Source organism: Sturnira hondurensis, unplaced genomic scaffold (assembly GCF_014824575.4).
Source record: "Sturnira hondurensis isolate 20B ecotype Veracruz unplaced genomic scaffold, ASM1482457v3 Scaffold0007401, whole genome shotgun sequence".
NCBI lineage: Eukaryota > Metazoa > Chordata > Mammalia > Chiroptera > Phyllostomidae > Sturnira > Sturnira hondurensis.
The window spans coordinates 5,529,826-5,545,626 of NW_028080032.1; the positions used below are offsets into that span (position 1 = coordinate 5,529,826).

General features: G+C 42.1%; 1 protein-coding gene across 3 annotated transcripts in view; it reads left to right on the forward strand.

Annotated features, from left to right (window-relative positions):
• The window catches only part of FERMT1 (FERM domain containing kindlin 1), a 38,956-nt gene that overhangs the window by 9,171 nt on the left and 13,984 nt on the right, over positions 1-15,801 (forward strand). For all 3 annotated transcript variants that reach the window (XM_037051671.1, XM_037051670.1, XM_037051674.1), the window contains 5 exons: positions 947-1,160; positions 2,723-2,825; positions 10,893-11,000; positions 11,426-11,557; positions 13,692-13,741. In XM_037051671.1, coding sequence (XP_036907566.1) covers positions 947-1,160; positions 2,723-2,825; positions 10,893-11,000; positions 11,426-11,557; positions 13,692-13,741 — 607 coding nt within the window. The remainder of the gene's footprint in view (positions 1-946; positions 1,161-2,722; positions 2,826-10,892; positions 11,001-11,425; positions 11,558-13,691; positions 13,742-15,801) is intronic.

Here is a 15,801-nt window from a genome sequence, read left to right on the forward strand (position 1 = left end):
TTGTACAGTATATTCCAGTGCAAAGGATAAAAAGAATTACTTATGTCTTTCTAATGCAAATTAAAGTCAGATAATATATAAACCACAGGTGGCAGACACAAGGCCCATGGGCCGAATCTGTCTCTCCACCTTGTTTTATCAGGCTCAGTACCTTGTTTCTACCCAGCGGCAGCACCTTGCCCCGAGTTAAGGAGTAGTTACATTTATACAGTCCTAAAATTACATTCAGCCCTTTGAAAGGAACCGTGAGGAGCCCTGGCTGGTGTAGCTCAGTGGATTGAACACGGGCCTGTGAACCAAAGGATCGCAGTTCGATTCCCAGTCAGGGCACATGCCGGGGTTGCAGGCAGTTCTTAGCAGGGGACTCTTGAGAGGCAACCATACATTGATATTTCTCTCCTTCTCTCCTTCCCTTCCCCTCTAAAGATAAATAAATAAAATCTTAAAAAAATAAAAAAGGAAAGGAACCGTGAAGTTGATGTGGCCCCCAGTGAAAATGAGTTTGACACCCCCGATATGAACTATCAATGAGATGGCTTCTTAAAATTGGCAAATACTACTATTTCTTTAAAGAATTTACCCAAAATATAGTCTGTACCTATATTCTGTGAGATTTCCAGTTCTCTAACAGTGTAAAAACTCATTGCTAAAATAAAAGAATTTTGAACTCTTAGGAAAGAGTCCCCGGCATTTTTCTGGATTAATTCTGGAAGCTTTTACGGCCTTCCAGGTTCCAGGTTTTCAGTAGCTACACATTCAGGGAAGAGTTCAACCTGTGCATAACTTCCCTACCCATCACTCATGACTCGTCTGATTATTTCAAATGGTACAAACATCTAAATTCCACATCTATTTTAGTGTCCACAATGTTAGTGCTTATTTTCCAAAGAAAGCAGCACCTACCCCCTGAATGGCATACCCTAGCGTGCTCCCCTTTGCCTTACAGTGAGTCCTGGCTTGTACAGCAAAACTATGACTCCCACGTACGACCCCGTCAACGGGTCGCCGGTGTCATCCACCATGACTTGGTTCAGTGACAGCTCTTTGACGGAACAAAACTGCAGCATCCTTGCATCCAGCCAACCGCCCCCATCGCCAGAGGTGCTGGCTGATGTGTACCAATCTCTGTCTCTGGTCGACAAAGCCAAGCTGAACTCAGGGTAAGGATGTTTTGCTTCTCTGTGGACTGACACTGAGGTAATAAGAGAGATGCCGTAGAAAAGGGGGAGGGGTTAATTTTTAAGTCAGGATGCCTGGGGACTGTACACTGTTAGCAAAAGTCAGTACTGATTTTAGCAACAAAAGGGGGAAAATGCAGCCTGTGGGCATTTCAAAACATGTAAAAGCATGGCGACATTTATGTGTTTGGGTATTCCAATGGTTTACTATATATGAATACTAATTCGTTGTCCCTACAGGTGTGCAAAGTGTATTTGATGGGATGTGAGCAGTTTGTAAGTGGGCTGGTCCCCGTGGGTCCGGGGGAGACCCAGATGGCCCACCTGCCCACACTGTTTTGTAAAATAACACTTCTATCCATAGGCTTTCGAACGGGCAAGTCCTTCAGCTTTGCTTTAATGGGCTCAGAATATACAAACTATTTTTCAAACCACCAGTTCTTCTCAGTCCCCGTTGTTCACCAAATAAATTCAGTGTGTGACATCAGGCCCCAGCAGCTCTCTCTGTCCTGCTGTTCTCATGCACCCTGTCCCCCAGTGGGGCACACAGACTCTTTCGGTCACTGCCTGGCCTCCACCTTTTCCTCTACCCAGGACTCTTCTCCTTTCCTTCTGCTCTACTGGTCAGTCCCTGCTTGTCCTTTAATGCCCAGCCACATATTCTCTCCTTTGTAGGAGTCACCACTCAAGGTCAGTCACTTCTCTGTAGTTCTGTTCCCACACTTGGCTGGCTCCAGTGTCGCTTCGTTCGTTTCTGATAAGGCTTGGTCTCCCCCACTGGACTGTGAAATCCTTTAGGGTGCAGATTGAATCTTGGGGCTAATACACTGGAGGTTCAAGCCTTTTTCATTCAGTGGTCCTGGATGACACTGGTTTGGTCGTTAACTTTTAGTCTCCACCCCTCCGCTTCTCACCACTACCCAGTGTTTTATTTTTCAATTCTAGGACCGTACTCTGCGGTATCAGAGCCACTGGCCAGGTGTGGAAGTTTACCTCTAAATCTGAATTTCATTTAATTCATTAAAATTAAACACGTGGCTAATGGCTACTCTATTGGATAAGACCATATAGGATATCATTATAATTAGAGAAAGTTCTAGATGATAAGATAGAGCCAGCGTGGGGTTGGACCCCCTGGTGTGGAGGAGAGGCTGTGGGAATAATCAGCAAGTACAGAGTCTCATTCTGGCTCCACCCTGAGGCACATGACCTTAAACGTGTCACTTAATGTCACTGAGACTCTGACACACACACACACACACACACACACACATGGCACTGGGAAAGCCTTAATACAAAATATAGATATAAGCTATTCTCAAGTCCTCTACTGGTTTTTGGTCGTATTACTTACTCAGACTTTGTTCAAGGAGGTGTGTCTGTCTGTCTGTATCTAGTATAAATATATATAACATGTGTGTGATGATACATTTTGTTATATAACTTTTATTGTATAGCATATATAACGTGAACATATTAAAGAGTACTACGATATGTGTGTATAAAACTGATCGGCTGTTACAACTCATCCTGTTGTCTTCTAGTTGGCTCGACTCCTCGCGTTCCCTCATGGAACAAGGCATCCAGGAGGAAGAGCAGCTGCTGTTACGATTTAAATACTACACTTTCTTCGACTTAAACCCCAAAGTAAGATACTGTGTCTCTACTCTCTCTTTTTTCAAATGTGAATTCATAGAAGCGTACAATGGAGTCATTGAGTCATCGAAGTTAGGGTTCATTCGTGGAATCTTCTGTTTCGCTCTGCACAGTTAGACGGGTAAATGGATTCTGGTCTCCGGTTTTCATCTTTTGGGTCCCAGCGAGCCTGGTCAGCGGCCCCTGAGTGAGCGGGAGTCTCTAGGGCCTTCGTGCCAGTAAGGTGGCACCATTCACAGGAATGAAGGAACAAGAAGGGAGAGGCCCGCCGAGCCGGAGTCCTTGGTGCTCAGGAAGGGAGGCATGGTCAGGACCCAGGTTAAGAGCAGGGTCCTTAGGAATAAACCAGGACCCCGCGATGGCGCACAGCAGACTCCCCACGGCAGTGCTGAAAGGTCTCTGGAAATGGGAGAGAGGGGTCATCCCATAAATAAAGGCCCAGCCAGTTGCCGGGTCCCGTTGGAAGTGCATGTCCCCCACTTGAAGTTCGCTGGGACAACGGAACGGTGAAATGAGTCCTCTGACCTCCAGGCTCTCCCTGCCCGTGATTTGCCCTTTTCTGCAGTTGCGAGTCAGCAGATAAGTGGCCAAATGGAGAAAATGTACACGGGTCACTGCTTCTCTTGGGCACACAGTGGTTCCATTGTATTGTTCCACTCCAGTTTCATGCTCGGTGTTCCGTGACTTACTGCTGGGTGTGGGTTTGACGTGCCTGCTTCAGGCCACCTGTTCTGTGCAGGCCCTTCTCCACCCATAGCAGGGTTACTGCCTCCTATGGCACTGTCTTCTCCTCCGCTCTGGTGTGAGGTCTGCTCTTCAAAGGCCCATTGTGGCTCCCACTGCTCCCTCTACACATCTCCTTCAAAATAAGCTTTATTCCTGGTCATTCCTGCGCAGCTTTGATTTTGATCCAGCTTCACGCCCACAGGCCTAGCTTGTATCTGGGGTGCGTACCTTTCAGGGAATCTCAGCAAAAGAGCAGTCTGGGGCTCTAGTTTGGGAAAACCCTCGGGATAAATTACTGTTAAATGATACCCTTCTCTTAAATAATAGTCTATGTGTTTTTAAGGGCACTGTGAATTACGTGGCTGCCCAGGTTTCCTTTTCGTCTTTTGCATTGTCTGCTAGAACCAAATGTGTACATTTTCTGTGATTTTATTTAAGAAGCCTCATTACTAATTCAACTTCACTCTTTCTTTGCTTAATTCCTAGTAAATTTAAGCTATCTTGTTATATGCTATATATTCTTTTTTTCACATGTAGTTAACATTCAATATTATTTGACATTAGTTTCTGTTGTACTGGTTAGACATTTATATACTTTATGGAGTGTTTCCCCCAATAAGTCTAGAACCCACCTAGGACCAAACACAGTTATTACAGTGTGACTATGTGTTCTAATAAATGCCTTACTTTTTTTCTGAAACTAGATAATCCATAAGTAAAACATACTTGAGAACTGTCTAATTGCTAAGTAATTTGGCTTTATAGCATCTATTATAACTTGTACTCCTATTTGTTTGTTTATTGAGCAACTGCTGTGTGTCAGGAACTAATCCAGCATCTGAGAACCCCAAACTGCTAGATGTTAGAGTAAGGTTTTCAAATTAATGAACTAAAAGTACATAGGGTTACAAAATGAAAGTTATATTGAACTATGGTAACCAAAATATTTTTCTAAATGAAAATTTTATGCCTAGCACAAAATTATAAACAAAGAAAAAAATCTTTGCAACACAGACTATAAACAGAAAGCGAATTTCCGCTGACATAAAGAACTCTTACATATCACTGATAAAAAGACCAGCAATCCAGTAGGCTAATGAGCAAAGGGCATGAACACATCCTTTGGAAAGAATTAATAGGAAAGAAATGGAAATAGTTCTTAGCCTTATATTGGCAAATATCAAAAAGTTTCAGGCCCTGGCTGGTGTAGCTCAGTGGATTGAACACGGGCCTGTGAACCAAAGGACCGCAGTTCGATTCCCAGTCAGGGCACATGCCTGGGTTGCAGGCCAGTTCCCAGCACAGGACGCATGAGAGGCAACCATACATTGACATTTCTCTCCCTCTCTCCTTCCCTTCCCCTCTAAAGATAAATAAATAAAATCTTTAAAAAAGTTTCATACACCATCTTAGCAAGACTGAGAAAACAGGCTCTCTCTTGCACTGCTTATAGGTCAAAGTACAAATTAATCTAGCCTCTATGGAAGGCAATTTGGCGATATCTATCAGAAGTAATGATTCTACATAGCTTTGACCCAGCAAATTCACCCCTTGGTATTTATGGCACTGTTACACTCATACCTGTGAACTGATATGTCTGTACACAAGAACAGTTATTACTGCATTGCTGGTTTTAGGAAAATATTGGAAACCACCTAAACATCCATCAATGGGGAACTAGTTACATACATTATGGTACATTCATATAGTGGTGGCGTTTAGAAAGTGAATCAGCCTTCTTTGGATGTGGAGCACATTCAGGGTACATTATTGAATAAAAGAGAGCAAGGTACAAAAGAAACTACTATTCACAGGGAACAAGGAAGGGAGAGAGACTGACCTTTTGTACCTTTAGAAGTCATTCAAAATAAATTCCTTCGTTATATACTTTTTTGCCCCATTTATATGCATTCAAAATGTGAATTCAAAAATTTATAACTCCAGTAGTTCATAGTATTTTTCAAATGTTCATTAAAGAAAAGGCACACCAGTTTTATGAAGAGGCCTGGAGGGTGCTGAAAGTGCGACCCAGCTAATCGAGAGTCTTAAGTGATTAGATCGAAATAGTAGCCCTCAGGAGCATGAACACTTTCATGCAGGCCCTGTTATTAGCTTGCATTGTTCGTTGGTGGGAGGGGTGAGGGGGAGAAACAGAGACTGGAGAAGTGGAGGGGCGGGGGGGGGGGGGCATGTGCTTCTAGTCTGGGGTTTGTTTTCAATGAGCCAGGCAAAGAAGGAAGGCTACGGGGCCAGGGCCAGGGCCAGGGCGGGAGTAGCCAATCTTCACCAAGAGAACGTTTGCTTCTAAGTCACTGAAACCTCTGATGAGTTCTCAGAGAAAAAGACCTATCAGGATGCCTGTTGATGGCTGACCTATGAAAGACCCATGACCTCGAGATGTCCCAGAGCCTCCTGGCAATGTGGACAAGCCTCCAAAGAGGAAACCCGGGGCTCTGCTGGACGAAACAGAGAAATGCAGGGCTCCTGAGTGAGAGCACCAGGGCTCGTCCTGAATGCAACTCTGACATCTTGTAGTAGCTTCTATTCTTCTCCTAATGACAATGTGCAAATAAATGTAGGTAACTTTTGTTTAAGCAATAATCTTCCAAAGAATTGTTTCATTTGGCTGAGGGTGAGTGGAGTTCAGCATGTTCAGGTGTGGAAGCTTTTGTTTTTAAAGTGTTTAACGACTGCGTTTGAGAGAAACGTCTTATTTGGTGACTTAACTTACACTCTTACTAAAACTTCTATAGCCTTCGAATTGTAGCTCTGTGTCTGATTGCCAGAGAGGGAAGGACGGATAAATGTGTGGGTGGGTGGGTGGGTGGATGGATGGATGGATGTACAGACAAGTGGAGAGATAGGCAGACTGATCGGCAGAACAAACAGATAGGACAGTTTGTTGGCCCCATTCAAATTTCAGCAGCTGCCCGTGCTATTTAGATCTTTGTCTTTGAAATGTGAATTAGAGTGGCCTGAATTTGGAGGTGGTGGGGAGGGGGACAGAGATTGGCTGCATGGTGGTTTTTGGGTGTGCATTGTGTGTTTGGTTTTTTTAGTTGTCATATCTTTTAGTCACAGTCTAATTTACGTATATTCACCCACTGTAAGCGTATAGTACAATGATCTTTATTAGTACACTTATGTAGTTGTGCAACCAGCATCACAATCCAGTTCTCAAATGCTTGCACCAGCCGAAAACCTTTCCTCATACCCATCTGTGGCCAGTCCCTGCCCCCAGCCACAGCCCCACCCACAACTGGTCTGCTTTCTGTGCAAGTTTTGTCTTTCCTAGAAATTTTGTACAGTGGAATCATGCAGTGTGGGCTCTCTTGTGTCGGGATTCTTTTACTTGGCATTATTTTGTTTTAGATTTATCTGTGTTGTGTGTGTCCGTGGCGGGTTCCTTTTTGCTGCCGAGCGGCGTTCCGTTGTGAGGCGGGACAGCGTTTTCTTTAAACGTGAACCAGTTGGGGGACGTTGGCTTGTTTCCGGTTTGGGGCTGTTACGAAGAACACTCCTGTGATTGTTCTCACATGTGTTGTGTTTTGATTTATTTGGAGAGGGCTCTGGGGCTCACTCCTAAGGTGTTCCGTGTCACCTGGCAAATGTCACAAAACCAAGACAAACATCAAGCTTCTTACTATCCCAGCCTGCTGAGTGCCACCCCCGGGTCGGCGCTGCCTCCCTCCCTGTCTGGGAAGAAGCATGTCTCTGCAGCAGGTCCCATTTCCACTCTCCCCACAGCAGTGCTCTGCTGATTCGGGCTGACTGTGGACTTACATTCCCTGTCACCTTTTTCCTTAGTGTGCATGAGGTTCATGCAGAAGGAAAAATTAATGCTAATCAACCCGTGATAAATCTGTTTAGGTACTCTTATCTTTCTATTCCTCTTCCATGTTTTCTTTAACACTTTAGTTTTTTTAAGGACATTGTAAAATGTGTACTCAGGGTCCAAAAACAAATGAGAAAGAAAACCAAACACGAGTCACTGTTCAACAGGTACAGACTTTCACTTGTGAGAGATGAAGAATTCGGTAGAATGCCACTGAACTGTATACTTAAAAACAGTTATCATTGTAAAGTTTATCACAATATTTTTGGAAAGTCTTAAATCAAACATAAAAAGGAGTCATTTAGAGTAAAAATGGAAAACAGTCGCCTACCGTGACCTTTCTCCCAAGAGGCAGCCGTAGTTAACAGTCTGGTGACTAAATACTTGCAGATTTTTTTCAAATATAGTTTTAAAACTTTTCAAACATATCTTCAGGCTCTTTTTCCCCTCCATAAATGGGATTATGTCTTTGCTCTGTAGCTGGCTTCTTTTTACTTCAGAATATATCATGGCCGTCTTTCCATGTCAGGGTGTATATGTCTGACTCGCTTTTTTGAACCACTGCAAAATAATGGAAGGAAAGGTTAAACCAGAACCCTGGATTCCTTGCAATTTTTGCTCTCTCACAAACTAGTGAACCTTCACATGCCAGTGTCTCTGATGAGTGCTTGCCTGTCTTTAGCATAGGAACCACAGATGTGCTCATCAAAGGGCAAAAGACATTAGAAGATCCCCCGAAATGGCCTTCCTGCTGGCCTCATATGAAAGGGCCCGTCGCACCCCATCCTCACCAAGGCCAGACCTGATCGATCCTGACAACTTCGGGTGACCCTGATAGGAAAACAGAAACTCGGCCATCTTTTTTTTTTAATTTGAATTCTCTGATATTGGTGAGGTTGAGCATGTTTGCCAATGTTTATAGGGCCATTTGGTTTCTTCTGTGAATTGTCTATCTATGTATTGACTGCATTTTTTATTGAAGTACTTGTATTTCTCAAATTGATTCATGAGAGCACTTTGTATGTCCTGGATATTATCTTTTCTATTTTTTGTAAATATTTTCCTCCAGTCTGTGTCTGGCCTTATAAAAGCATTGTCTCCTTTAGGGTATTTTCACCATTAAAAATGCTTAATTTTCTATTGTCAAGTCAGTCTTATGCGTCATAACTTCTACACTCCCTGGCTTGCTTAGAAAAGCTTCCTCACTCAAAGGTTACAAAAATATGCTCCCTTTATGTTTCCTTTTAGTAGTTTTGGTTAAGTTTAGACTTCTTATAAATTTTTTGAGATAAAATTCATATTCCGTACATGTCACCCATTTACTACATTGCAAGTGAATGGTTTCTAGTATATTCACAGAGCTGAGAAACTATCACCACTATCTAGTTCCAAAACATTTTCATCATCCTAACCAGAAATTCATTACCCATTAGGAGTGACTCCCCATTCCCTCTAACCCTGCCCAGCCCTAGGCAACCTCCGTCTACGTTCCGTCTCCATGGGTTTGCCTATCCTGGGCATTTTGTATGAATGGAGTTATTCAATATGTGGTACTTTGTTATTAGTTTCTTTCACTTAGCATAATATTTTCAAGATCCATTCATGTATTACCATGCGTCGGTATTTCATTTCTTTTTATCATAAAATAATATCCCATTGTATGTATATACCACATTCTATTTATCTATTCATGAGTTGATGGACATTTGGATTGTTTTGATGGGCATTGGGTATTGTGAATAATGGTGCTATGAACATTGACGTACAAGTTTGGGGGGGTGGTTCTTTGACTCTTTAAAATGGTGGTAAAAACATACATACATAACATTGGCCATTTTAGCCAGTTTTAGGTTCACAATTCAGTGGCATTAAGTGCATTCACAGTGTTATGCAACCATCACTCCATTGTCCATTTTCAGAACATTTTTCATCATCCTACACAGGAACTATGTACCCATTAAACACTAACTCTGCATTAAGCCCTTCCTCCAGCCCCTTACAACTCTGTGCCACTCCCTGTCTCCGTGACTTAGCCTATTCTAGGCACTTCATGTAAGTGGAATGGTGCAGTATTCGCCCTTTTGTGTCTGGCTTATTTCACTTAGCATAATGTCTTATGTGTTGTAACATGCATGAGAATGTCATTCCTTCTTAAGGCTGGATAATATCCCATTGCATGTATATTCTACATTGTTTACTCATCCACCCATTTATGGGCGTTGGGTTATTTCTACCTTTTGACTATTGTGAATAATGCCACAATGAACACTGGGGTACAAGTACCTGTCTGAGGCCCTCTTTTTACTTTTTTTTCAGTGTAAACTTACAAATGGAATTGTGGGACCATAATCTATGTTTAACTTTTTGAGGAACCGCCAAACTGTTTCCCTCAGAGGCTGCGCCATTTAAAATCTCCACCAGCAATGGATAAGGGTTCCGATTTTTCTACATCCTCAGTAACATTTGTTATTATCTGTCTTTTACGTTTAGAGCCATCCTAGTGGGTGTGTGGTGGTATCTCATTGTGGTTTTGTGTGTTTCAATTATTTTTTTTAATTTTTTAAAGATTTTATTTATTTATCTTTAGAGGAGAAAAGGAGAGAGGGAGAGAAATATCAATGTATGGTTGCCTCTTGTGCGTCCCCCGCTGGGAACTGGCCTGCAACCCAGGCATGTGCCCTGACTGGGAATCGAACCTTGATCCTTTGGTTCGCAGGCCCGTGCTCAGTCCACTGAGCTACACCAGCCAGGGCATGTGTTTCGATTCTTTACTCTTTATCTGTAATTAATATTTTTGGATGGTGAGAGATTGTTTTTTGACTTTGGGTTTTTTTTTTCAAATGGCCGGGCACTTAAAATTTCATTTTTATATTATATTATATTAAATTTATATACCTATATAGGTCTGTTTCTAAATATTGTGTTTGACATTTTGTCTATTGCTATACCAGTACCACACCATTTTAGTTACTACGGCTTTATAGTATATTTTAATGTCCAGGAGGACAGGTGTCTTCCAAATATTGTTCTTTCTCAAAATGTTCTTAATGATACTTGAACATTGTTTCTTCCAGCTTAACTTAAAAATCAGCTCGTATAAAGTTTTTTTAAAATCCCCATCAGTTTCTGATTAGAATTGCACTGAGTTTGCAGGTCACCCTGGGAAGTCCCTTCTCCTTTATATTACTTAACACGTAAACCCTTTTTACTGTCTGTTTTCGTACCAACAGGAATGTGATAACAGAGAGGGAAAATAATGGAGTGTAAGATCAGTTAGTTTGGCCCCTTAAACAAACCCTGGGAAATATTTGGAAAAAGTTCTAAATACAGAAAGAAAAAGAGCTGGGTCAGTGGAAAGGTAGAGGGATGTTCCTTTTAGTCACCTGAAGTTTATTGCATCTGATTAAGAAATGGCCTCAGTCATTGCAGAATTTTTGTATTGTGGACTATAAATATGCCCCTTATACCCCAACACACATATCTATTTTTTTCTCCAGTACGATGCTATCCGAATAAACCAGCTCTATGAACAAGCCAGGTGGGCCATTGTCTTGGAAGAAATTGACTGCACGGAGGAAGAAATGTTGATCTTCGCAGCCTTGCAGGTGTGGGACTTCAGCACCTTTTTTCTAGAAGGAGACACAGCAAGTTTGTTCTGCTTAAGTTTTATCATAACATTTTTTTCTTTTGACGAAAGCACTGGAAATGGGGGGAATAAATTAAAATTTTAAACACTCCCCATACATACATACATACATACATACATACGTCTATCTTATGTAAAGCATTGGTCTTGCAGTTCTTATCCTTCCCCAGTACAAACTCAGACAGTGATGGAGAAGAACCAAGTTAGAACATGACTAACTATAAACCTCAGAATGATTCAGATTCAAATATCATTTTCTCTGCATAGGAGGGAGATCTCCATGGAAGAGGTGTTTGGTTTCACAGGGGAGTTGCCCCCCAGAAAAGAACTGGCTAATGGGTGCATTTGTGCTTACACCATTTCTAAATCCTGTTTTCTTCGTAGTATCACATTAGCAAGCTGTCGTTGTCGGCTGACACACAGGATTTTACGAATGAGTCTGAGGTCGATGAAGTAGAAGCAGCACTTTCTAATCTGGAAGTGACCCTAGAAGGTGGAAAAGCAGACAACACTCTGGTATGAACTTTTTTTAAATATTTTTTAATTTATTTATCTTTAGAGGGGAAGAGAAGGAGAGAAATATCAATGTATGGTTGCCTCTTGTGAGTCCCCTGCTAGGAACTGGCTTGCAACCCAGGCATGTGCCCTGACTGGGACTTGAACCTTGATCGTGTGGTTCGCAGGCCCGCGCTCAATCCACTGAGCTACACCAGCCAGGGCCTGGTATGAACTTTTTTGATAACCCTGAATTGTGGCTTTGTTCTGACTGACAGACGTAGTTGAAACTTTTTAATTAGAAATACAAGAATATTTTGTCTGAATTTGGGGAAAAAAAAAAAACAGGCTCGTCTTCTGACAAGCTTAAATGTAGCCAGAATTGACTAGCTTTTCTCAGGTCAGCTCTGTACGGGACTATAAGATATTTTCATTAGTACTTACGGCAGTGCTTTCGAGTCATGTGTCTTCTTTGGGATGAGCTGGCATAGTATTAGAGAAAGACTAATGCAAGCCCCATTTCACCGCGTGGAACATGGAACTGGTGACTTAAGTCCAGAAAGAACCCTCAGCCTATTGTGTGGGGTAGCTGCGGGAATAGAAAAAACACTTCACAGGTGAAAAAGCCTTCCTGTGTGTTTACCTGGTCATGCCTTTCTGCTGCAAAGGTTGCCAGAAGTGAGGGCCTTTCTCTAGAATACTATAAAAATGTCCTGAACCCTTTCCACTTCAGGAAATAAACACCTCCTCCCCCACCCCAGTAAAACATGAAGAAATAATACGGTTTTATCATCTTTTGCTCTTCATCCATGAAAGCTGGCCGAATGTCCACTTCATAGTTGGAAGATCCCTCCTGTTTGATTCATTTGTTGGGTGCCATTCTTTGGTATAACTTCTTTGTATAACTTTTGTAAAACTTCTTTAATTGTGGGAGTAGTTTAATCACATTGATTCAGAGAGGTGGGTCCATTGTAATTAGACTTTCTTAAACAGTAAGAGATAAGAATGAGTCACTGTTCTTATGTATTGAATATGTGTTTGCTTATGATTAAATTCCTTAAAATATGAAATTGGTGTCATGCAAAAACAAGCCCCTGAAACAAACTAAATGCCTAGATTCTGTAGATATTCAGAGCCCTTTCTCACAACTATAGGCAACACCTGCCCCGTGGAATTAGCGTTCTTTATTCCACCAGTAAATACATACAGATGGGAACTGTTCCTTCTCAGAACAGATGAAAATTTCCCTCTTCCTGCCCTTAATATTTTTATGCCAGGCCTTTGTGATGTCAAACAATAGGCCTTTCAGTTTGAAAATTAGCACCAACCTACGCTGTAGAATGAACTTTGTACCAGATACCTTTTGAGAGTTTCATCAGTAAACTAGATATACCTAGAGTTACTCACTCTAGTGTACAAGTTGTAAAATAAGTTTGTTTGTACATAAAAGTAGTTGTTTCTGACTCAAATGTTTAACTTGAATGATAGGTACAGTGAGTGCTTGGTCAAATTTTTAACCTCTTTCTCTTATTTGTATGATATATGATACATATATAGAAAAGCGAAAAAAAACAAAAGTTATTTTAATTTATATGTGGAATCTAATGAACAAACTGAACTAACAAACAAAATACAGACAGACTCAGAGAGAGCAGGCTGACAGCGGGGGGTGGCAGGCGGTTTGCAGGGCAGAGGGATGGGCCAAAGTAAAACAAAAGAAAAAGGACTCATGGACACAGGCAGCAGAGCGGCGATTATGGGGGGTGGGTGCGGGTGGAGGTAGAGGAGGGCATAGAATGGATAAATGGTAATGGAAAAAATACAATAAAAAATTTTAATGTACACCTAACAAATTAGTATTAAGTTTTTACCCAGCTCACCACCTGAATCAAGAAACAGAACTTCGCCAGCCACCACAGAAGCCCCCACTCGTGCCCCCCATCCCACTCCCGATTCTTCCCACCCCACCTTCTGCCCGAGGCAACTGCTGGTTATGTGGCTATTGAAACTGAGTTTTTCATTTTATTTGACTGTAATTCCTTCCAATTGAAATAGCTACATGTGGTAGCTGTTTAACAGCGGCTGCAGCGTTAGTCCAGGTGTAAACCACTGGTTCAGCACCACAGCTTACGAACTGTTATCTGTTTTTCTTTAGGAGGACATTACTGACATCCCTAAACTGGCAGATAATCTCAAATTATTTAGGTAAGTCACCCTTAAAGGGGAAAGGGATTACTCCTAAAAAAGCCTTAGAGGTAAAAGTCCAGGAGGTTTTTCTTTCTTTCTTTTAGAACATCCATTAAGCAGACTCATGGCTCACACGTAAGAGCGTGAGCTTTGGCACCAGACAGACAATGGACCAAACCCTAGCTCCACAGCTCATTCCAGCTGGGTGACCGTGGGCATTGTCCTCATGTCTCCGAGCCATAGTTTCCTGGTCTATAAAATGGGGATATACCTCCTCCTGGGTTTGTTGAGAAAATTAAATAAAATAACACGTATGAAACATTGAGCATGGTGCCTGGCTCACAGAACATGCCCAACACATGGTGGCGTAAAGTCGGCCAGTGTCAGCAAGGACGAGCTGACTGGCCAGACTGGAGCTTTTGGGTGGTCCGTCCGGGAGGCTCAGGACTCTGGTGGCATTTCAGGGTCCTTTAACTCTCTGAAAATCAGTTGTCACTAGAACTTGGATCCTGGGCTTACAGAGAGATAACCTTCGTTATCTACCTTTGCCTGTTAAAGTATTTCTGATCAACTCCCCAGTCACCTCAGGTCAACCTGAAACTGTTGAAAGGGCAGAGAATTTTTTATTTCATGGAAAAGGGGGGACTGCCACGTTTGTGATGGTGCCAAGGTGTGTTAGGATGAAAGCATTAAGGACCCTTTGAAGTTCTATCAGTTATTTATGACACTTTACGATTTGTTGACTTTTCCTAATAAACTGACACGTCACTGCGTCAGTTGGCTTGAAAAGAAACAAGTTGCTTTTGATAATACATGATACAAAGACTTAGAAAGAATGAACAATGAATTGGGTATCAATGAGAAACAGGAGCCCACAGGTAACAATATTTGTTACTGTGTTTCTCTACGGGTTTATTCTCCTTTTCGAATGTGATCTTAGGCTGTGGTCTAACAAGAAGGTCATTGATTCAACCTCTGTGCCATTAAGAGTTGCAGCCATACACGTGGTTGAAGTCAGAGCTACAGAAAAACAGGAATAATTTGAATCCACAAATACATCTACATAAATTTTCAATAATTACTCTAAAAGAAAGTAGGTTGCCCTATTCTCTGTCTAGAGCAATTCCAGCAATTCTAGAGCAAAACAGCGACAGTCTCCTTCCCGTAGACGTTGTGGATGAAGGAGAAGGTATTCTGGAGTAAAGCCTCCCGTCCACATCACTTTAGTGGTAGTGATATGTTCAGACTCACAAAATCATTCTCCCTTGGCCAGTGGGCATTTTATCTATCAAAGGTGTCAAGATGCTGGATTTAATATAATATAGTTCATGGGAGAAAGAAGGAAAGGAGGAAAGGAAAGAGGGAGGAAGCAAAGAAGAAAGGAGAAGGGAGGGAGGAGAGTGGAGAATTGGAGCTCTGTTCCCAGTGAGTGTGCGACCTTGAAGAGGCCCTTCGTTCCCCTGGGCCTCCTTTCCTTATCAGTAGCAAAGCAGGGAACTAACCCTTTGATGTTCAATGTTGTTGGGTTTTTAAATAAATATTTTATTTATCTTTAGAGGGGAAGGGAAGGAGAGAAGGAGAGAAATATCAATGTATGGTTGCCTCTTGTGGGTCCTCTGCTGGGGACTAGCCTGCAACCCAGGCATGTGCCCTGACTGGGAATCAAATAGGGATCCTTTGGTTCGCAGGCCCAAGCTCAATCCACTGAGCTACATCAGCCAGGGTTGTTGATTTTTTGAAACATTGAAGCTCTTTCTTTCCTAAACTAAAACAATCGAATCCACTCTTATACATAGTGGACTTCAAATTTCAGCAACGCGCCCTCTGATCTAATGCAAATCCCAATGTTCCCATAGATGCATATGAATGCTGTATAAAATAAAAATAAAAGTTGTAAATAGAGTTGATCTTGAAGTGAGATTGAAAAATCCGAACTTGCAGGAAATGAGAGGGGAACCCTAGTTCTACAAATAGAGCCTCAGCTGCACAGAGAAGGGAGTTGGGCCGTGGACACAGATTCTCGTGGCTTGGGGCTGCAATTCAGAGATCAAAGATGAAGGTTTAAGGTGGGGTGAGCT